Genomic DNA, 24,849 nt, shown 5'->3' on the forward strand with positions numbered 1-24,849 from the left:
GATGATGCTGCCGTTCTCTACGGGCTGCAGGAATCCAATGACGGAAGGTAGGTATCCTTCCGCACTGTATTCCTCCGCCACTTAAAAAAAAAAAGTCCCTAGTCTCACTTTATGCCATTGCTGTGTGGGAATTTCCCACACAGCAATGGCATAAAGTGAGACTAGGGACTTTTTTTTTTTTAAGTGGCGGAGGAATACAGTGCGGAAGGATACCTACCTTCCGTCATTGGATTCCTGCAGCCCGTAGAGAACGGCAGCAACAGCTGATGCTGCAGTTCTCTACCCAAGATCGTCGTGGGACACACTCGTGGACTGCTTCGGATCGTGGGTGAGTATTTTTGTGGTTTGTTATGTTAATATTTATTCCGGAAAAGACAATGGCTTCGGGGAACAATGTGACAAGTATTGGTAAGTATGTTACTCTATGTTATATGTACTGTATGTCTATGTATGTATTGTATGAATGTATTGTATGTATGTAGTATATATGTGGTATGTATGTAGCATGTAGTATGTATGTAGTATGTATGTAGCATGCATGTAGCATGTAGTATGTATGTAGCATGCATGTAGTATATATGTAGTATGTATGTAGCATGCATGTAGTATATATGTAGCATGTATGTAGTATGTATGTGGTATGTATGTAGCATGTAGTATGTATGTAGCATGTATGTAGTATATATGTAGTATGTATGTAGCATGTAGTATGTATGTAGTATGTATGTAGTATGTATGTGGTATGTATGTAGCATGTAGTATGTATGTAGCATGCATGTAGTATATATGTAGTATGTAGTATGTATGTAGTATGTATGTGGTATGTATGTAGCATGTAGTATGTATGTAGCATGCATGTAGCATGCATGTAGTATGTATGTAGCATGCATGTAGTATGTATGTAGCATGCATGTAGTATATATGTAGTATGTATGTAGCATGTAGTATGTATGTAGTATGTATGTAGTATGTATGTGGTATGTATGTAGCATGTAGTATGTATGTAGCATGCATGTAGTATATATGTAGTATGTAGTATGTATGTAGTATGTATGTGGTATGTATGTAGCATGTAGTATGTATGTAGCATGCATGTAGCATGCATGTAGTATGTATGTAGCATGCATGTAGTATGTATGTAGCATGCATGTAGTATGTATGTAGTATGTATGTAGTATGTATGTAGCATGCAGTATGTATGTAGCATGTATGTAGTATGTATGTAGTATATATGTAGTATGTATGTAGCATGTAGTATGTATGTAGCATGCATGTAGTATATATGTAGTATGTATGTAGCATGCATGTAGTATGTATGTAGTATGTATGTAGTATGTATGTAGCATGCAGTATGTATGTAGCATGCATGTAGTATGTATGTAGTATGTATGTAGTATGTATGTAGCATGCAGTATGTATGTAGCATGTATGTAGTATGTATGTAGCATGCATGTATTATGTATGTAGCATGTAGTATGTATGTAGCATGCATGTAGTATGCATGTAGCATGTATGTAGTATGTATGTAGTATATATGTAGTATGTATGTAGCATGTAGTATGTATGTAGCATGCATGTAGTATGTATGTAGTATTTTTTTTTTTTTTTTAACATTTAACACATTAGCCGGATGATGGGACTACTACTGTCCCATCATTGGCTAATGTGTCAATCACTGTCATGGTAGCAGGCATCGCCCGATGGGACTTGTAGTCCCATCGGACGATGCCTGCACAGCCCCCCGGCAGGCCGGCACAGCCCCCCGGCAGGCCGGCACAGCCCCCCGGAGCCTGCACAGACCACCGGCAGGCCGGCACAGACCACCGGAGCCTGCACAGACCCCCTGGCAGGCCGGCACAGCCCCCCGAAAGGCCCGTACAGACCCCAGAGAGGCTGTACAAGGGCAGGAAAGGGTTTTTCTTATTCCGATACCGGAAGTCCCATAGACTTGAATGGGACTTCCGGTATCGGAATCGGCGATACCGATACTTTTTTAAAAGATCGGACGATACCATCCGATACGATACTTTGAAGTATCGGACGGTATCGCTCAACTCTACTCTTGGATGATCTTTTACTTGTGTTGATTGGTGTACCCAATGACTTAATGCACTCTAAGGCCCCTTTGACATGTCCTGATGATACCGGTACTGGAAAAAACAGTGCGAGTGTTATCAGAATTGTGTGTCCTTGTGACATGCTTGTGTATGTGTGCGTCATCCATGTGGCATTTGTGTGCCATTTCTGTGCTGTCTGTGACATGCACCAAAATAAAATGACTTGCAGAATGGAATGATTTTTATGTGTTAAAGTTTTGTAAATTTTGCAAATGTCTCGTAGACAGAAAGATAGATAGTATTTAATTTTACAACAACAGGACACATTATAAAAAATGTCACCCTTTACTGGCTTGTATGTTGACCTAATGTTACGACTATTAACCGAATAAATAAATGAAAAAAATTACGTAGGGTCCCCCCATTTTTTTTTTATAACCAGCAAATGTAAAGAAGAGAGCTGACAGCTGATATTATCAGGCTGAGAAGGTCCATGGTTATTGGGCTCTTCTCAGCCTAAAAGTGCAAGCACTCAGCCACCCCAGAAGTGGTGCATCACATAAAATGTGATCCAATTGTGGTGCTTTTACCTCAGCTATTCCCGATGCTCTGATGCTTTGAAAATTGGGGTAATGGTGGTTGGGGTTGATGTCACCTGTGAATTGTCCAAAAAACACAGCTGGCATCAAGTTCTGTTGTTAATAATGTAGAGGTGTCTGTCAGACACCATTATCACTAACCCAGTACTAAAAAGAAAAAAAGCACACACAGAAAAAAACCTTATATGAAAAAACGCTCCCCAACTCAATCCCTGGTTCACAAATTGATTTTTTTTTTTTTTAAATCCGATGTAAGTCTGACATAGTCCAGGGACATGGAAGCAATCAACAAATGGAAACATGGAAAACATAAAATGGTAGAAATAAATAAAAAGCCGGTGTCCCTTGTTAATTTATTATAAAAAATGTTCCCACTCAGGTCATATGTAGTCCAGCTCTTCCCAAGTTGTTCCTCGAATCCCTTGTCAAAAACCAATGATGTCTCATTCTGAGCCTCCACACTGCACTCCGCGAGACTCACAAGAAGGTGAAAGCGCACGTAATGGAGAACTAGTGGGGTAAATCTGCACTGCCATGTGGAAAGGATGAAGGATGCCAATCTGAGTAGAAGTGGTTAATTAGAAATACCGTATTTTCTGGCGTATAAGACGACTCCCCAACTTTTCCAGTTAAAATAGAAAATCTTCTTAAAAGTCGGGGGGTCTTATTATATGCCTTGTGTCATCTTATATGCCGAGTGCGGAGCAATCTGCATATGGTGGGGGAGTGGTCCCGATGAAGAAGGGAGGGTGTAAGTGGAGTTATCATCCCCCTTTTACCTCATTGGTGGCAGCGGTGCTATCTGCGGGTCTCTGTGCTGGGGATCGGCGGCTCCTCCATCTGCAATGTGGCGGCTCTATGCTGGGGGTCGGCGGCTCCTTTTTGTGCAGCGTGGGGGCTCTGTGCTGGGGGGTGGCTGCAACGGCTCTCTGTCCAGCGTCGGGCCTCCGGCATTTCCCCAAAGCCCGGAGGCCCAGGCAGCTCCATTGCTGCGATGTGGTGACCTCCGGGAAAATGGCCGCTGGAGCCCGCACGAGCTCAGATTCAGGTGTAATGTTTTTCAGGTTCCCATTTGTGGACTGCTTCAGATTCCCTGGACTACTTTGGACCAGAGTGGGATTTTTTTTTATGAATTGGTGGACAATGGAAAGAGTTGGGGAGTGTTTTTTTAAATAAAGTATTTTTGTGTGTGTGTTTTTCTTTTAGTATTGGGTTAGTAATGGGGGTGTCTGATAGACACCTCTCTCTCCATTACTAACACCATTGTTTGATGTCAGCTGTGTTTTTGTACAGTTCACTACAGATATCAACCCCAACTACCATTGCCCCAATAGCCTCCGGACTAGGGTAATTGAGAGAGTGAAGGCAAAGCACCAAAATTGGAGCATCTCATATGATGCTCCTCTTTGAGGGCAGCTGGGCTCTGGTATTTTTAGGCTGTGAAGGGCCCGATAACGAGCGACCTTCCCAGCCTGATAAAATCAGTCCACAGCTGTCTGCTTTACCTTTGCTGGTTACTAAAAATGACAAGGGCCCATGTATTATTTTTAACTTATTTATTAGCTTAATAGTAATACATACAGTATATAGTAAGCTACACAGGCAAGGCATTATATATCTCAACAATATCTATTTCTCTATCAATTATCCATCTATCTATCTAATCTATTTACCTCATATATCACTATCTATCTCTATTTTTGCACATCTTTAACATATAAAAATCTTTAATTTCTATCTTGCATTCACAATATGTATTGTCATCGATGCTGCCAGAAAAGATAAGACATGTTTACGTGTGGGTCACACAGACACACGGTCACTGTGAAAACACAGACATGTGCGCTCTTTTTTTTCCCTTAACTTTATGTGTGTTGATTCCAGCACCCAATCAGGGCGCAGAAACTATCCACAACGTCATGACACAAGATCTTCTGTGATTGGCTCCCTGGCATATAAAAAGCAGGCATCTTGTCCTGCTGGCGCCATCGTCTCAGTGTCACAACGCAGAGAGGTCGCTCCTGCGCAAGTGCTGATGCTGAAAGTGAACTTGTCTGTTAAACAGAAAGAATGAAAGAAAGACCGAAAATCATCCCCCAACATAAAAGAGAGCTATAAAAAATATGGAATCAGAAATAATTTTTACTGAAAAATGAATAAATAAAATGGTGATATGATATCCACTGCATGTGATTTACTATCTTACTGTGCTGAGACATTATCTAGGAGCACAAGACAGATCTTTCAGTGATAATATCTCAGTATTTTAATTTCTCTGTTTTGTGCTATACAGCATGAAGATTTCTGATACAGCAGCGAAAAAAAAAATAAATTGTCTAAGAGTGAAAACCATAAGACCCAGTCTTCATGCACATGGTCATATTATGGCTTCATACAACTTATGATATTGCTTCCACCAGACAATCTTTTCTGGCTAACAGATATAATCTTTTAAAGGGAACCTGTCACCAGAAAAAAATGGGGTTATCCTGCAGGTGATAGTGTTACTATATAACCTACAGAGACTAAGAAGAAGCCATGGAATCCACTATTTCAAAAATTATCAATTTATTGAATCTGAAAATTCATCAGTGCATAAAAATAGTAGACCACTAAGGTCACGACAATCAGTTCATAATAGATAATAACAACAGAAATACAGAAGCAAGAAAAAATAGTGCACCCTAAAAACAGATACACATGTTCAAGCAAAAATAGTTCACATAGGCGAACATAGAGGCCATATAGAAGTATAACTGCATGAAAAATCATATGATATTGATGAATTAGCCAATCTTATAGATATATAGGAACTAGTTAATAAAAGAATAAGTGGATCCAAAAGCAGGAATTGATTTTAACTATAATAGTCTCAAAATCTATGCATACTGCCTCAAGTCCATGGTTATACCACAGATAATGCATGTATAAAATACTCCATGCAGATAAATTATTAGTATAAACATTAATTACCTGTGCCCATGGTAAGAGTAATAGGCTGCTGCACACCTCGACGCGTGTTTCACTGCCAACTGCGGTTTCTATAGGATGCCTTAAAGGGAATCTGTCACCAAAAAAAAATGCTATTAACCTGTGGATATAGGGATAATCTGCAAGTTAATAGTGTCATTAACCTGCCCAGTGCTGGCACTGCGGGGAGAAAATTAATTTTACTCCAAGGCAGCATTCCGGATTCTCTCATGGGGACGGCACCGACGCTGGTTCATTCACCGCTCAGAGAGTACAGAGCGGCGATTGTATCCACACCCCCGGCCCTGACTGTCAGCCGGCCCTAGTTGTGAGCCAGTGTCAGTCAGCGCCGGGGGTGCAGTTACAGCAGCCTCTCTGCATTCTCAGATCGATGACTGAACCCACACCGGTGCTTCCCCCGAGACATAAACCACAATGTTGCCGAGATGTAAAAAGCTATTTCTCCCTGCAGCGTTCGGCTACATGCGGGCGCCGGGCAGGTTAGTTATGTTATTAACCTGCAGATTAACCCAATATCTGCAGGTTAACATTGTTTTTCCTGGTGAGAAGTTCCCTTTAAGTCTCTGATCAGATAGATAGATAGATAGATAGATAGATAGATAGATAGATAGATAGATAGATGATCCTTTAATGGGATCTAAATAAAGAAAAATCTGGCACTCAAAAATAGCATCAAAAATTGTTTATTGAGGTATAACAATCCCAACGATTATGTAACACTTACTCAGATCTTCTTCAGACTGGGATACAAAGAATAAAAGAAAAATGTATAGTCAATTATATCATTAAATCAAAATCAGTGATAGCAAATTAATCAAAGAAAACAAAAAGATGAGAGAGGCCTGTAACTGACATCATAGGTAGACCACAACTATGAGAGTCATAATGAGAAAACAAATCCAGAAAATCACCTTGTCTGATTTGGCAAGATTTATTTTGCAAATTATGGTGGAAAATAAGTATTTGGTCATAAAGAAAAGTTCATCTCAATACTTTGTGATATATCCTTTGTTGGCAATGACAGAGGTCGAATGTTTTCTGTAAGTCTTCACAAGGTTGCCACACACTGTTGATGGTATGTTGGCCCATTCCTCCATGCAGATCTCCTCTAGAGCAGTGATGTTTTGGGTCTGTCCCTGGGCAACATGGACTTTCAAATCCCTCCAAAGGTTTTCTATGGGGTTGAGATCTGGAGACTGGCTAGGCCACTCCAGGACCTTCCTATGCTTCTTACGAAGCCACTCCTTCATTGCCCTGGCGGAGTGCTTGGGATCATTATCATGCTGAAAGACCCATCCACATCTACCTATGATGTCAATTACATGCCTCTCTCATCTTTTTAAGTGGAAGAACTTGCACAATTGGTGGCTGACTAAATACTTTTTTTCCCCACTGTATATATGTATATATATTTTACCTACTGAGAGACTGCTGTAGAGGTAACGGTAAAACAAAACATATATCGTATACTGTATTTGACATGACTTTTGTTAGTATCAAATAAACAAATTTTTTTTTAAAAAAATTTATATTATTTTAAATTAAATATTTAGTAATACTTTAAATCCAATTCATTGTAATAGAATAAAAGAACAAAAGGGAAATGAACATACGGACAATAAAATATATAGATTTAGATGTTTATTTTGTGCATAACTTTAAACATTTAATAATAATTTTGAATTGATTCTGGTTCTCACAATGGCCATTAGAGCACATACAATAGCCTGGCATTTCCTGTTATTTTTACTATTTACATTTCAACTTCGCTGCGTAGAATGGATTTGAATCGTCAGAGTCATCTCATTATCATTAGGGGATGGGTCTTTGAAAGACAGATGATAAACATGTAGATAAGTCCAGATATAAACTCTATATACAACACTAACAAGTGTAACTCTGTATATCCATCATTTTTCTGCCAAGCAATCAAGAAGTGTCTCACCGGCAGGGTCCCGAGCCCCTTATAAACCTACAGGTCACTTGATAATACCGTACTGTATGTGCAATATGTGAACACAGCTGCAATGTCAGCAGCTAACGCTAATTAGTACAGCAACGAGTGGCTTGATCTTGAAAAACAGATAAAGTGGAAGTGAAATAGGCAAAGCCCCGAGCGAGCAGGAAGTGGTTGTGTTTGCATTTCGCCCTCTTACAGTAGAGCCTTCGCTACAACCAGTAACAGTTAGATATTCCTCTTGATTGTTTTCTACATGTGACGAGAGTGATTTCCTCTGTCACACAAAAACCACCCATTTTACACGACGTTGGAAAGATAAGTCGTTCAGCTTCCGAGGGTAAGTGGATACAGTAGCGTATAGTATAAAGTTATGGTATTATATATATGGTGCAGGATATGCCAGTCTTTGAAAACTTGTGCAGGTGTAGCGAGTTAGCCAGTGAGCTTCTAATTTGGCTTATCTCACCTTTTGTTGTCCTAATGAAATGTGTGATATTTTTACATAGGACTGCCGATAAATCTACATGATGATCCATCTCACAAAAGGAATAGTTCACAACAAAATCAAACCCTTCTACTTCTCTGCATTGTATTAAGAACTTTTATATAATGCAGCCTTACTGAATTTAGGTGACAAGGAAATTAGATTCTCGTGCAGTCCTATGTAAAATTACAGATCATGTCGTGTCAAAGCCTGCCTAGCTGTGTCATGTTATAATACACACACAGCTCTTCACCATCTGACAGATCACGCTACGATGCTTAGTTTATGTAGGCGATGGATACTATGTAACATTCCATATGTGCACACTTCCTGTGTGAGTTATTTGGAGCTTCGTTGCTTCATTCTCTACAGTAATTCTGCTCTGAAGTTTTCAGCGGAAAGTGGAAATTACAATTAATATTTTGCACTTTAAATCCTGGTAATAACTCTTAAATTGCAAGTATGGAAATGTATTCCCTACGCATAAGACAGGGAATAACTTTCTGTCTCTTTGACCACTGGCGGTTCTAAGAACGGGACTTTGCATCCTGAGATCGGCCGTCGTTAGAACTCCATCTTGAATGGAGTAGAGTTGCAGTTGCTAACATTCTACTAGATTTGTTGCTTATGGATTGTGGGTAGAACTCAGTACAGTGCTGAGCTTATTTGGCCATCCCATAGACAATGAGTTGAGCGGAGGTGGAGCATGTCCATCTTTCTCACATTTCCAGATCCCTATTGTTGGTTGCACAAAAATTAGTTATCCACTATCTTATAAAACTTTCATTTATAGGATTGCCTCTTTAATAAATTAGTTTCTAGACTAGCATGTATTACAGGGGTGTGATCCGGGGTGGATATACCATTGATGAATGCTGGCCAGCCGCACAGGGGTCCAAGAAGAGAGGGGAACCAATTCCACCACCAAAATAAATGGAAGTTGCATTTTGATGAGCTATTGGACTGTAGAGGGCCCATATATTGCTCTTGCCCAGGGGCACTTTTTCTGTGTCCGCACCTGGTGTTGATCCTTGCTCCTTTGGACCTAGTGCTGTGCATTAGACAATAGCTCCTAAAACAACTTTTATTTATTTTCCTATCTACAATATTATTCAGCAAAGCCGCGTTTGGGATGTGCATGTTCTTCCTCTGCATCAGTCTTTATCTATGGGACTGTCAGAGAAAGCCGAGTCCAGAGCTCCTCTTTTTTCATCAGTCCCAGTGACACTGAGCGCAGTCAAAGCTCTGATCAATTCAAATGGCCTCCAGTGATTAGACACTTAGCACCTATCACGTAGAGTTGTATTTGTAGGATATTACTCTTATGGACCATTGCTTAACTTCATGCTTGCTTCAGACATATCATCTAACCTTGCATGTTTGTTTTCCAGCATTCACAGACGACCTAAAGTTTTAGCAAAAGCTGAAAGCTATCATCCTGGAGCCTCCGAGTCCTATGGGTTCCCCAGTCCAGGTCCTGGACCAGTGGGAAGTATATGAAGACATATCTGGAAGGAAATTTTATGTTAATATTGCTAGCAAGGAAAGATCCTGGAAGCCTCCAAGGTCAATCCCACCAAAGACTGACGTCAAGGTAACTAGATGCTAGAAGGAATAACAAAGTAGAGAACAATAGTGCCCTATTGGTGCCAATATAATAACATCTTGCTAGTTTATACTAAGTACTAGCAAACATGAAGGTTCCTGATTCAACAAAACTGGTGTTTGGCATGCCAGTCTTGAAGAACTGTGTGCTGGAGTAAGATGCGCCTCTTAGGAATTTAAGGGGAAACATTTCTCCTTGTGGAGAGTAACATCCCTGGCCCGGCTAGATTTGCTTTTATCCTAATGCTGTCCGTTTAACGGATTGCGTTACAGCACGGCATAACGCGATGTTACTTAATCCGATAATGCAGCCATTCACTCGCATTATCGGGCGCATCGCTAATGCATGCCATAATCGGCATGCACTAGTGAAGTACCGTCATTCTGTGATGGACCCTTGAACATGGTCTGCAGCGTCCGAGGGTCTGTCTCCGCTAGCGCAGATACCTGCGCTAGCGGTATAGCATAACGCGATCGTGTTATGCTATAGCGTTAACGCAGACCGTCAACGCTATGCGTTGAACGGTCTGCATTAATGCAGTATGAATAAGAAATAAAGATAGCACACACCAACATGCTAATATAATGGGGTATAAAATATAATATATATTGCCAACAAAGGAAATAATAACCCCATAGTGTACATGGTGTTATGGACTAAGTAGAGACCATTTGTCAAATAAATATATGCTAGGGGAAGGAAGAAAGAAAAACTTCGGGTACCTGGTCCTTTCACCTGTCGTTTTGCACGGACACTTTAACTGGTAATGTAGGACAGTTATATTTTCTGTGTTATGACTCTGTGTAATCCACTTTGATGGTACTATTGTTATATTTAGTGGGCTTTAGTCCCATACTACTCTTGTGTGTCATAGCTCTGTGCTATATTTCATGACGGTATTACTGTTACACTGAGTGGTTCATGTTCCCACTTCACACTTTGTGTGGTTGGGATTACATCTCTGTGGTTGTTCCTTTTATCCTTCCCATTTGGGCTATGTTTGATTGACATGTGAGGACTTTTGGTATCTTTTTTCATGACAAGTCTCCAACTTCTCCAAAATTTTTAATGGTATAGTTCCTTGCCCTGTATCCTAAATATAGCAATTTTATTTATTGACCTGTTTGTTGTCAGGAAGTTTTTCTTTCTTCCTTCCCCTTGCATTAATGCAGTATGAACCTGGCCTAAGTTGTAAGACAAGGCTAATTATATAGTCGATATTGACTTTTAAGATTGCTACCTCCAATGGGTAGCACTAAAGTTCAAGTCCTCCGCTCAGAAAAGGCATATCTAATTTCCCATTTTGCAGTTGTCAGCAAGGAAACTGACATTTAACCCTTGGTGGTCCAAAAGGAAAACACTACATTTAAATTATAGTGGAACCAGAGCTGCCACAAATCCAAACATGAATTGTGACAGCACTTTTCTAACCCTTGGTGGACCTAGACGAAACTAGCATAAAAATGCAGCACATTTTCCAACTTCAAGTTCAGTTGGATGCTTAAAAGGTGTTCTCCCATACAAGTAAGTGAAGACATGTGGCTTGGATATATCATCATGAATGTGACTAGTGGGGGATCAACGTCTGGGACCACCACTAATTCTATGATAAAAAGGCTGGAGTTGCACATCTACTCTACACCTGAATGTTCAAGGAGGTGAAACAAGGTCCATTCACTAGGACATCAGAACCTTCATTCTTAGGATTAGTGGTGTCCAATTTCTTGTAGAGATTATTGACAACTCTCTCTACGTACAGAGTAGGGAGAGACCTCTCAGTCACCCGGAGTTGGCACTGAGAAGAGTCCATTAAGGGCAGAGATGGACCAGTCTCGTCTCCAGCTATAGTTCCCAGCCGGATCTTCAAAGTATATTTTCTCTGAAACGCTGGATCATTTTAGAGAGTAAAAGATCTGGTTGCAATCGATCCACCAGTTTGCAATTCATGCCGCCCATGGTTATGGCAGTATGAATCACCTATCAGGTTCCTTTTAAAAATAATTCAAACCAGAGGCGTAGCTAGGGTTTCGGTTCAGGGGGGAGAAACTTCTGAATGGGCCCCTAACTAGGTAACTTTGATTACAACTCGGTGACGCACCCTAATAGTGGATGTAGGAGATGACTGCGCTGTTACTGAAAATAATCCCTGTATAAAGACCAACATGGATATTACCGCAATATGGTCAGTGGTAAATACCAGTCCTACAAAACATATGTGATTACTGCACAGGTATAGTTGGTGTCTTACCGCTGACGTTCTTTCTGATGGAATCGGTCACTTTTCACATCTTTTCCATCTGGCCCAGACCAACATGACAACTCCTCCAGCCAGGACTTGGCTACAGAGAATATAACAACGACACGTTTCACTTCCCATATTCCAGCCCCATCACCATGTATCCCCAACCTGCACAAACCCCTCATCCTGCTGATACCCCAATGCTGAGCCACTGCTGCCGTATGTGTCAATATTACTGCACCTGATACCCCAATGCTGAGCCACTGCTGCAGTATGTGTCCCTATTACTACACCTGAAACCCCAATGCTGAGCCACTGCTGCTGCCATATGTGTCCCTATTACTGCACCTGATACCCCAATACTGAGCCACTGCTGCCGTATGTGTCCCTATTACTGCACCTGATACCCCAATACTGAGCCACTGCTGCCATATGTGTCCCTATTACTGCACCTGATACCCCAATGCTGAGCCACTGCTGCCGTATGTGTCCTGTGACGTTTTTCGAAAACGGACGTCCGAGAGTGGACCCTCTGGGTCGCGGATCTGGAGCCCCGGGGGTCGAGCGCTCCAGGTGAAGACCGACCCCTATACAGGGATCGTTTGGGGCAAGACTACCGAGGACAGAACCGTGACAGCCGGTACCAGGAGGGGCGGCTCAAGGACAAGAGGCGCCCGTAGGCAGGAGTACTGGACTGAGAGGTAGAGGACCTTAACAGGACTACAGGATGGGTAGACAGACAGGGAGCAGGTACTAGGGGGGAGAGGACCGGGAGGAAGCACACAAGGGGGTACCAGGAGGGAGAACAGGGCGGTCACGCAGGGTGAGAGAACACTGGGAACAAGGAAGCAGAGCCGGGGGCTGGAAGCCACGGGGAAGACAGACAGGACACGGGCGGCACTATAGGAACCGGAAAGGGGCCAAAGCGCAGCGTGGCGAGCACACAGCAACTCTCAGGCGTCCTCTCAATAGAGAGCATGCCAGAAATACCCTAGGGTCCGGAAGCGGGCGGTACGTGCCGCCCCCGGCGCCAACCCCCGTAGGCAGAAGAGGGGACGCTGGTGCGCGCGCGCCCTAAGGAAGGAGCGCGGTGCCGTCACAGGAGGGGAGGCAGAGCGTGGGAGCACGCCGCGGCGAGGACGCCGGTAGGAGGAGGTGGCGGCGGTTGCCACTGGAGGAGGGGCGGGAGCGGGTGCAGCCGTGACCGCCGACATGACAGTACCCCCCTCTTTACATCCCCCCTTTCTGAGATTGGCCAGAAACTTCTTTAGTATTAGAGGAGCGTTGATATTCTTTTGAGGCTCCCAAGACCTCTCCTCAGGACCAAATCCCTTCCACTCAATGAGAAAGAAAGTCCTCCCCCTGACTCTCTTCATGGCTAAAATATCTTTTACTTCAAAGATGTCATCCGACCCAATAGGTAAAGGAGGGGCAATGAAGACCGGTTGGAACCGATTCAGAACTACAGGTTTCAAGAGCGAGACGTGAAAGGCGTTAGGAACCCGGAGTGAAGCCGGCAACCTCAGTTTGTAAGACACTTCATTGATGCGTTTTAGTACCTCGAAGGGGCCGATGTAACGAGGACACAGCTTATAGGAAGGAACATTCAAGCGGATGTGCTTGGTTGAGAGCCAGACCTTATCACCAGGGTGGTACGGGGGAAGGTCCCTCCGTCTCTTGTCTGCATGTCTTTTGATTCGGGCACTGGTCTTCACAAGAGCCTCTCTGGTCTCCTTCCAAATATTCGAAAATTCTGTGGCAAGGGCATCAGCTGCGGGAACTCCTGAAGAGGCAACAAAGGGTAGTGGAACACCAGGATTGCGACCAGAAACCACAAAGAACGGAGTTTTGGTGGTCGACTCACTGGGGTGGTTATTATGGGCGAATTCAGCCCAGGGTAGAAGAGAGACCCTGTTATCCTGGTGGGCATTGGAGAAGTGGCGCAGGTAAGTTGTTAGGTCCTGGTTAACCCGTTCTACCTGCCCATTGGCCTGCGGGTGATAGGCGGAGGAGAAGTCGAGGGACATACCCATAAGCTGACATAGAGCCCTCCAGAAGCGAGAAGTAAATTGGACCCCTCGATCAGACACAATCCGTAGGGGAAGACCATGCAACCTGAAGATCTGATGGATGAAGATCTCGGCCAACTTCGGAGCGGAGGGCAGCCCGGCCAGGGGGATAAAATGAGCCATCTTAGAGAAGCGGTCCGCTACGACTAAGATGGTGGTGCAACCAGCTGAGCAGGGCAAGTCGGTTATAAAGTCCATGGCAATTTGCTGCCAAGGGGCCTCCGGCAACGGATGGAGAAGACCGGAGGGCAAAGTTCTTGGAACCTTGTTCTGCGCACAGGTTGTGCAAGAGGCAACAAAATCTGCCACGTCTTGGCGAAGGGTGGCCCACCAGTAATAACGTGAGAGAAGCGATAGAGTCTTCTTGGACCCCACGTGCCCCGCAACCTTGGAGGAGTGCCCCCAGCGCAACACCTCCAGACGTTTATTCTGAGGCACGAAGGTCTTGTCTGGTGGAGGAGTAGAAAAGTTCATCGGGGCCACGGTGATCACTTTGGCAGGCTCGATAATATACGAGGGGTTCTCGTCCTCTTCTGGCGACTGTAGAGATCTGGAAAGTGCATCTGCTTTGGTGTTCTTATTACCAGGCCGGAAGTGAAGCTGGAAGTCGAATCGAGAAAAATACAAGGCCCATCTGGCTTGTCTGGAATTGAGCCTTTGGGCGGACTGCAGATAGGCCAAATTCTTGTGGTCCGTGAAGATGGTAAAGGGGTGCACAGCCCCCTCGAGCAGGTAACGCCACTCTTCCAGAGCCATCTTGATGGCCAGCAACTCCCGATCTCCGATGGAGTAGTTGCACTCTGCTGGCGAAAAGGACTTGGAAAAGAACCCGCAGGGAACCAGACGTCCAGGGGGAACTCGCTGGGAGAGGACCGCCCCAGCTCCGGTGGAAGAGGCGTCCACTTCAAGAACAAAAGGCCTACTGGCCACCGGCCAATGTAGGACCGGTGCTGCTGCAAAGGAGCGTTTCAGCACCAGAAAGGCATCTTCCGCCTTGGAGGACCAGTGATCAGGCTTAGTTCCTTTGCGAGTCAAGGCCGAGATAGGTTTGGTCAACGAGGAAAAATGCGGCACGAACTGTCGGTAATAATTCGCGAATCCGAGGAAACACTGGATGGCTTTGATTCCGACAGGACGGGGCCACTTGAGTACCGCCGAGAGTTTCTCGGGATCCATCTTCAGACCGGAATCTGTGATGACATGACCCAAGAAGGGTAACGAGGTCTGCTCGAAGAGACACTTCTCAATCTTGGCGTAGAGGTGATTCTCCCGGAGACGGTGCAGGACCATGCGTACGCTTCTCCGATGGGAGGAAAGGTCAGGCGAGAAGATGAGGATATCGTCTAAATACACAATTACGCAAGAGTACAGAAGGTCCCGAAACACCTCGTTAACGAACTCCTGGAAGACAGCTGGAGCATTGCAGAGACCAAACGGCATGACTAAATACTCATAATGACCATCACGGGTATTGAAGGCCGTCTTCCATTCGTCGCCTGCGCGAATCCGGATCAAATTGTAGGCTCCCCGCAGGTCCAGCTTCATGAAGATTCGAGCCCCTCTCAGCCGGTCGAAGAGTTCTGGGATAAGTGGAAGTGGGTATCGATTCTTAACTGTAATATTGTTCAGGCCCCGGTAGTCGATACATGGTCTAAGAGATCCGTCTTTCTTCCGAACAAAGAAGAAGCCTGCACCTGCTGGGGATGAGGACTTTCGGATGAACCCCTTCGCCAAGTTCTCCCGGATGTATTCAGTCATGGCCGTGGTCTCTGCTGGATATAGGGGATACGTCCTCCCCCTGGGCGGAGTGGCTCCGGGAAGCAAGTTGATAGGGCAGTCATAGGCCCGATGCGGAGGCAGAGACTCTGCTTCTTTTTTACTGAAAACGTCGGCATACGCATAGTACGGTGTGGGGAGACCCGTGAGATTGGCCGGCGTTGGCAGGAGACGAGAATGGAGGACGGATTGCAAACAACGAGTGTGGCAGGACTGACCCCAGAGGAGGATCTCCCCTGAGCGCCAGTCGACAACTGGCTCGTGCAGCCGAAGCCAGGGTAATCCGAGGAGGACAGCGTGAGACAATTTAGGCAGCACGTAGAAGGCTATCTTTTCAAAATGAAGCGCTCCAATTTGTAAGTCCACTTCGGTCGTGATCCTGGTAACGAGCCCGGGAAGGGGTGTTCCATTGACGGAGGTGATAGCCCGTGGGTCTTTTAGGATAACCACCGGAATCTGAAGTTGGTCCACCTCTTGCTGCCGGATGAAATTGCCAGCCGCACCCGAGTCCATATACGCCTCTACAGATCTGCGCTCCCGTCCTGAAACAATTAAAGCTGAAAGGGTAAGAGGCAGAAAGGAATTATGATCACCTAGGGAGACCTCTCTTACCTGACCTAGGTGGAGGCGTTTCCCGGCCTCTCAGGACAAGTGCGGATGAAGTGATTAGCCCCACCACAGTACAGGCAGAGCCCGTTTGTCATCCTGCTCAGTCAACCTGACCCGATCTACCTGCATGGGCTCGGGGACGCTGCTAGTAGAGGGAGCAGCAGAGCGTGGAATGGGCACTTGATATAGCCTGAAGGGCCTGCGTTCTCTAACCGATTCCCGCGAGCGCTCCAAAAATCGGAGGTCTATGCGCGTAGCCAGGGCTATAAGATCCTCCAGAGAGGTGGGGGTATCCCGACTGGCTAGCTCGTCTTTAATCTTGCTGGAAAGGCCTCTCCAGAAGGCACCCACAAGTGCCTCATTATTCCATCCGAGTTCTGACGACAACGTCCGAAAACGGATGGCGTACTGCCCCACAGTAAGCGACCCTTGGCGGAGATTAAAGAGGGCTTCTGTGGTAGAAGCCAAGCGGCCGGGTTCGTCGTTACGAAATGTTTCCAGGAAGTTCTGGATACTCGCTAAGACAGGATCATCCCTCTCCCATAGAGGGTTCACCCAGGACAGGGCTTCTCCCTCGAGGTGGGATACTATGAACGCCACCTTGGCGCGATCCGTGGGATATTGTTGGGGCAACAGCTCGAAGTGCAGTCTGCACTGGTTTAAAAAGCCCCGACAAAGTTTAGGATCTCCACCATATCTGGGAGGCTTACCCAGGCGGGGGGGCGGTGAGGAGACGGCATCCCTGGGAGGGTTAGAGACGACCGCAGCGGACTGCAAGGCAAGCAGTCGGTCATCGATGGACGCCATATACCCCAAAACGTGGGACTGGGCATCGCGCTGCTGCGCGAGCTCCTGCTGCAGGCTGGCTAGGAGGGGAGCATGCCCGGGGTTTGAGGTCTGCATAGCGGACAAACGGGTGTCCATGGACTTCATAAAAGACATGATTCGGGCCTGATTTTCACACAGGAACAACAGTTCCTTCTGCGTGGCAGCCGTGGCACCGGCGGGGTCCATGGCCTGAGAGTACTGTGACGTTTTTCGAAAACGGACATCCGAGAGTGGACCCTCTGGGTCGCGGATCTGGAGCCCCGGGGGTCGAGCGCTCCAGGTGAAGACCGACCCCTATACAGGGATCGTTTGGGGCAAGACTACCGAGGACAGAACCGCGACAGCCGGTACCAGGAGGGGCGGCTCAAGGATAAGAGGCGCCCGTAGGCAGGAGTACTGGACTGAGAGGTAGAGGACCTTAACAGGACTACAGGATGGGTAGACAGACAGGGAGCAGGTACTAGAGGGGAGAGGACCGGGAGGAAGCACACAAAGGGGTACCAGGAGGGAGAACAGGGCGGTCACGCAGGGTGAGAGAACACTGGGAACAAGGAAGCAGAGCCGGGGGGCTGGAAGCCACGGGGAAGACAGACAGGACACGGGCGGCACTATAGGAACCGGAAATGGGCCAAAGCGCAGCGTGGCGAGCACACAGCAACTCTCAGGCGTCCTCTCAATAGAGAGCACGCCAGAAATACCCTAGGGTCCGGAAGCGGGCGGTACGTGCCGCCCCCGGCGCAACCCCCCGTAGGCGGAAGAGGGGACGCTGGTGCGCGCGCGCTCCCTAAGGAAGGAGCGCGGTGCCGTCACAGGAGGGGAGGCAGAGCGTGGGAGCGCGCCGCGGCGAGGACGCCGGTAGGAGGAGGTGGCGGCGGTTGCCACTGGAGGAGGGGCGGGAGCGAGTGCAGCCGTGACCGCCGACATGACATGTCCCTATTACTGCACCTGATACCCCAATGCTGAGCCGCTGCTGCCACATGTGTCCCTATTACTGCACCTGATAGCCCAATGCTGAGCCTCTGCTGCCGTATGTGTCCCTATTACTGCACCTGATACCCCAATGCTGAGCCACTGCTGCCGTATGTGTCCCTATTACTGCACCTGATACCCCAATGCTGAGCCACTGCTGCCGTATGTGTCCCTATTACTGCACCTTATACCCCAATACTGAGCCGCTGCTGCCGTATGTGTCCCTATTACTGCACCTGATACCCCAATGCTGAGCCACTGCTGCCATATGTGTCCCTATTACTGCACCTCATACCCCAATACTGAGCCGCTGCTGCAGTATGTGTCCCTATTACTGCACCTGATACCCCAATGCTGAGCCGCTGCTGCTGCATGTGTCCCTATTACTGCACCTGTGTGCACAGAAAAGCTGAGGACGACGTTGCTGGCTGTGAGGTGGGGGGCCCACTGCTGGCACCAGGGCCCCCCACCGCCTTCTCAGGAGCCCATAGCGGCTGGGCGGCAGTGTAGGGAGATCGATTCTCCCTGCTCTGCCGCAGAATGTAACTGTATGGGCAAGCTGTGCACACCGATACAGTTACAGTAGCGTAGCTCAGTGGGCCCCTCAGAGCTTGGGGCCCGGGGCGACCGCCCCCTCTGCCCTCCCGGTAGCTACGCTACTGATTCAAACACAAAAAAGCACAAATTAGTTCCCCATAACTCTCCATCATTATAGATTACATTTTCAGAAGAGAGAAGCAAAACATGTGGCTGCTCACTTTATAAGGTTGTGCAAAGAGGTAAAACCTCCATATAGTCCTTTGAGTGTAGAGATGGTATCCGTCACGACCTATGACGTATATGTATATGTCATAGGTCATGTCCCTGCACTCCATGCCGGTTCCAGCGCTCAGCCTACATATTATCTGTTGATTTCATAGAGCTGATGTATCCATAACAGCCACAGGATGCTAACATGTTAAATGCTGTTGTCAATTTCCAACAGCACCACTTAACATGGCCGGAAGCGTGTCACTAATCCGGCTCATTGGAGCCCCCGTTACATGTTCGTGGTGCGTCAATGGGTTAATATGACAACCTGAGGTCTGCAGGAGACCCCTGTGGTTGTCATTGCTGCTCTGCTATGAGCGCCACCCAGTGGCCGGCGTTCATAGCAGACCAGTATTTTTGCTACTAATAGCAGCCTTGCTATGTGTAAGACAAGCAATCAATGCAAATAAACTGTAGGAACAGAAAGCGCAATAGGGTCTTACCCGAGTTATTGCTAAACGAATAAACAAAAATTCACTCACCCTTTCCAGGAGAGGTTCAGGCATATAAGATCCGTAGTCAGCTTGCTGCACGTCCAAAGGTCAGCTCCGTGACCGCCAGAACTTCAGATTTTTATGGAATAGATTCATGGACTTCAGTGCCCTGCTTGACAGATTCACGAACCCAGGTTGTGAGAAAAGATTAACTATTTTATTTCCCAACGCGTTTCAAAGTGTATACCACTTTATATGTCATCCCCTGAGGAAGAAGTGGCATACACTTTGAAACGCGTTGGGAAATAAAATAGTTAATCTTTTCTCACAACCTGGGTTCGTGAATCTGTCAAGCAGCGCACTGAAGTCCATGAATCTATTCCATAAAAATCTTAAGACAAGCAATCAGAAGATCGCAGCTTCATGTCCCCTATGGAGACTATTGAAACATTTAAAAAGTAGAAAAAAAGTTTTTCAAAAATATTAAAAAAATAGAAAAGTATAAAAGTTTAAATCACCCCTCTTTCACCCCATTTCAAAATATTTGGCATCGCTGCATTTAAAAACGCCATATCTATCAAAATATAAAAAGAAACAGTCCGGTCAGTACATCGAGTAACAAGAAAAAAAATAAAAGTGGCTGAATTATGTTTTTTGGTCGCCGCAACATTGCAATAAAATTCAATAACAGGCGATCAAAACATCATATGTACACCACAATGGTATAAATAAAAATGTCAGCATGATGCAATAAAAAGTAAGCCCTCAGCCAGGCCCAGGCCCCAAAAAATGGAGACACTACGGGTCTCAGAAAATGGCGCATTTTTTTTTACTTTTTAGCAAATTTGAGATTTTTTTTCATTGCCTAAATAAAAAAGAACCTATACATGTTTGGTATCTGTGAATTCATATTGACCTGGAGAATCATAATGGCAGGTCAGTTTTAGCATGTAGTGAACATGGTAAAAAGAATCCAAAAAAAGGCAATTGTATAATTGTACTTTTTTTTTTTACAATTTCACCGAACTTTGAATTTGTTTTCCATTTTCCAGTATGCGATAAGTAAAACTAATGGTGTCCATCAAAAGTGCAACTCGTCCCACAAAAAACAAGCCCTTACATGGCCATATTGATGGAAAAAATAAAAAAGTTATAGCTCTGGGAAGAAAAGGATCTAAAAACAGAAACGCAAAAATTGAAAACCCCCAAGGTCGTAAAGGGTTTAAAGGGGTTTTACCATGAATAAAGTACATTTTAATCAATAGATCTTGGAATAAAAATAAGTTCCACAATTGGATGTGATTAAAAAAAACTGTTCCTGTTCTGAGATAATCTTTTAAATGTGTCCCTGTTGGGTACTGTGTAATGGCTGTGTCTGACCGTATAGGGACATGGTTGGACACACCACAGTTCCTGGCCAGGGAAGGAGGCAAATGAGAGTATACAGACATTACCGCATGGGATCGTAGCTGATTGTTTTTGTGAGGCAAAACATTTCACTGCCTGTTATTAAGCAATGTTTTACCTCAAAGAAAGAAGTATCTGCGATCCCATGCTGTCCTGTCTGTATCCTCTCTTTTGCTTCCTCCCCTGCCCAGGAGCTGTGGTATGATCAGACCATATCACTGCAGGCTCAGACACAGCCATTACACAGTACACAGCAGGGGCACATTTATAAGATTATCTCAGCACAGGAACATTTTTTTAAAACACATCTATGTCAGGGTCCTGACAGCGCCGGCGTACAGCCTCCGCTAAGCAGGGACTCACCCGCACCGTAGGGACCCCTGGGGACAAGAACAGCCAGACAATAAAGATGCACGGGACCTGAATGTAGAAGTTTTGAAAGCCGGCACAGGACCTACGGTCTTGTGAACGGTCATATGACTACAAGGGGGCGGGGCTTAGCGTCCTGCTGTCAGAGGAGGAAGAAAACTCAGAGTCGAGCAAAGCAGAGGTCAGCCACAATACAGGCAAGCAAGGTACAGGAGGGATAAACAGACGGGAGGTCAGACAAAGCCAAAGGTCATACACAAGATATCAATACAGTACCAGGGATGAGACAGAACGGACAGTCAGGGCCAAGCAGAGATCAAAAACCAAACGGACATAGAAGGTACCAAGCAGAATCCAAAGCGATATCCAGAGAACAGAACCGAGTCATACACAGGGAATCAAGCAACCAGAACAAAGCACTAACACACTCAGGGGTCACCACACAATGCCAAGGGCGAAAATATAACTGACGTGGGATGGGAGCGTCCTGAGGTTATAATAAGCCTCCCCAGAACCAATGAGAGGCCACCCTAATAGGTCCCAGGTGTGCAGGTGAGAGAACATTAACCCCAGAAGTGGCGGTCACCCAGCACTGGTATCATGACAATCTAATTGTGGAAATTATTATTATTCAAAGATCTATTGATTAAAATGTTCATTAAATTTAACTTTGGTTTGTGGCAAAATCTCTTTAGGGATTTTACCTCTTCTGTAGGGAGTAAAGAGATAAGTTGTATACAGTGGATTGAGAGGTCAATTTAATCTCAATAATTTAGTAACCAAAAATAAAATATGAAAAGGTTTTTTCATTTTATATTAAACAGGTTCTCTGTTTTGCACAACACTGTTTTATTGGAAGGGTTTTCCAACAATAATGTTATCATAAAGTTCAGTTATTGTGATCCTAAGTGATCAGCAGGAAGATCTCATCAACCACAGGTCACTTTTGTATGCAGCACCACCAGAGGACAAATAAAGTATTACACTGTTCTTATTAAAATCAATAGGCTGTCTATGCAATACAGGGACCTGGGTATCTAGAAGAGTATAATTGCTAGGATTAAGAAATATTGATCTTCCTTATGTCATAAAAAATAAATAAAGTCTGCAGATGTAATTTACTAATAATGCATCAACATGAAAATAGCATTTACATATAATAGTTGGCATGGCTGCAGATGGCACCGCAGCATTATGGGCTGGTGAACTGTTCGGCATCTGGGCTCAGTGACCCTCGGTGATACTTTTTTGTACCACACTCTGAATGCTACAAGGAAGAATGACACTTATTATGAATAATTCAGGAAGGAAATTAACAAAGTTTACTCATGCATGTAAGGAAGTACGGTATGTTCAGCAGGGTATGTTGGATTTTGTATGAGCACAGATGGAGCTGAGAGCGTGTGCCAGGCAGACCCAGATTTATTTATTTTTTAAAGGGTGAACCTGGGGGCTCATTTTCTTATATAAAAAATCTTCTGCAAACTTTTCTACTTTTTTTAAACCCATTTTTGCATTTTCGTTTTTTTGCTCCACCTCTTCCCAGAGCCATAAGTGTTTTGTTTTTGGATCAATATGGCTATATGAGGGCTTGCTTTTTGCATGACAAGTTGTACTTTTGAATGACACTATTGGTTTTAACATATCATGTACTGAAAAATGGGAAAAAATTCAAAGTGCTGTGAAATTGCAAAAAAAAGTGCAATTCCACAATTGGTTTTTTTTTACCGTGTTCACTAAATGCTAAAACTTAGGCCTGTGTCACACATATGCTTTTAATGTCAGTTGCAATCCGCGAAAATGGCGGAAAATGGATCCGTCTCTGTTCTAACATCAACGTGTGCCACCGGACCGTTGTTTTGACAGATCCGGGGAAGGATGAGATTTAAAGGAACCGCTGCCTGGGAGGAGAGAGAGAGTTTTTTTCATTTCACAATCCCGGAACGGCATTCAGGGTTAAAAATGTTCCTGGAGAAAAGCTGCCGGGCCTGCGCAGTTGAAAATAGCGGTCTGTCAACAAAAAAAAGTTGCAGAGTCCGTCTCATCCGCCTGGGAGATGCTAAAATATTGGCGGATCCATCAAAAAAAGGGTGTGACGGACGACCATCAGTCAAGATCCGCCACTAATGTAAGTCTATGGGGGAAAAAAACGAGTCCGCCCCTTTTTTGGCAGATCCGTTTCTTTCAGAAATTGGCGGATTTTGACTGACGCCAAAAAACTGATGTGTGAAACAGGCCTTACCCGTCACTATCATTCTGCAGGTCATTCAAAGTTCACAGACACCAAACATATATAGGTTCTTTATTTAAGTGGTGAAAAAAAATCCAAACATTGCTAAAAAAAAGACCCAATTTTCCGAGACCTGTGGCGTCTCCATTTTTCCTGGTCTGTGTCTGGGTGAGGCTTATTTTTTGTGCATCGGGCTGACGTTTTTAGTGATACCATTTTGGTGTAGATACAATGTTTTGATTCCCCGTTATTGCATTTAATTGCAATGTATTGGCGACCAAAGAAAAATGTAATTCTGGCGTTTTTAATTTTTTTCTCATTACGTCGTTTAGCGATTGGGTTAATTATTTTTTTATATTGATAGATCGGGCGATTCTGAATGCGGCGAGACCAAATATGTGTATATTTTATGATTTTTTTTTATTTTGAATGGAGCGAAAGGGGGATGATTTGTATTTTTTGATATTTTTTATTTTTTAAAACTTTTTTTTACTTTTTTGCATGCTTCAACAGTCTCCATGGGAGACTAGAAGCTGCAGTACTTTGAACGTCTCTGCTACACACAGGCCTGTATGTAGCAGAATTGCTCACTTGCTGTGAGCGCCGTCCACCGGGGTGGCACTAACAGCAATCTGGCAGTGACAACCACAGAGGTCTGCTGCAGACCTCTGCCTGTCATGTTGACTCATCGGTGACCCACGATCATGTGACGGGGTCACCGATAGGAGGAGCCAGTGACGCACATTTAACTAGTTAACAGCCATGGGTGGATCACAATTCCACCCACGGCTGTTGTGGGCACATGTCAGCTGTATAGATCAGCTGTATAGATCAGCTGTCATGTGCCTGGAAAGGTGCGGGCTCAGCACAGAGCCCGATCCACCCATGGCTGTTAATTAGTGGTCAACTATTTTAACCACTTTTTGGCACATGTCGGAAAGTAGTTAAAGTATGATAATACCAATGGGTTACATGAGAAAACAAAATATGACAAATGGTGCTTTGTAAAACTGGGAAAATGATTTGCTTTCTAATAAGCCAAAATAGCAAAATATGGCTGCTATTGAGCAATGCAAAATGCAGAGTATGCAAAGAGGCCTTCACATACCACACACTATTTATTGTTCTGGTGTCTCTTTATTTAGTGTATGGGGCTTGGTCCATTCTCATGCACCAGGATCCAGGTACTTCTGTTGCTTCTCCACACTTTACCGCTGTGTCCCTGTCCTTCATTATGGTATCATTTCGCAGCTTGTTCCTTTGATGATAGAGTTTGTTAGTCTATGAACCTCAATCATTTACCATGGAGAAACTCTTGGTTTCTAATTTTTACTTCCCAACTCTTATTGAACATCTGGAAGAGCAATACCTGACTCCTGGAAGAGATGGCAAATCTCCTTGACACCGCACAA

At 44.9% G+C, this 24,849-nt stretch overlaps 1 protein-coding gene across 1 annotated transcript in view; it reads left to right on the forward strand.

Moving 5' to 3' along the window:
* The first annotated feature begins 7,802 nt into the window (after nucleotides 1-7,802).
* ARHGAP15 (Rho GTPase activating protein 15) overlaps nucleotides 7,803-24,849 on the forward strand; it is an 830,524-nt gene continuing 813,477 nt past the window's right edge. Inside the window, exons 1-2 of the mRNA XM_073545572.1 lie at nucleotides 7,803-7,944; nucleotides 9,483-9,685. Coding sequence (XP_073401673.1) covers nucleotides 9,548-9,685 — 138 coding nt within the window. The 5' untranslated portion in view covers nucleotides 7,803-7,944; nucleotides 9,483-9,547. The remainder of the gene's footprint in view (nucleotides 7,945-9,482; nucleotides 9,686-24,849) is intronic.

This window comes from Dendrobates tinctorius, unplaced genomic scaffold, assembly GCF_039654945.1.
Source record: "Dendrobates tinctorius isolate UK_male_01 unplaced genomic scaffold, ASM3965494v1 ptg000143l, whole genome shotgun sequence".
NCBI lineage: Eukaryota > Metazoa > Chordata > Amphibia > Anura > Dendrobatidae > Dendrobates > Dendrobates tinctorius.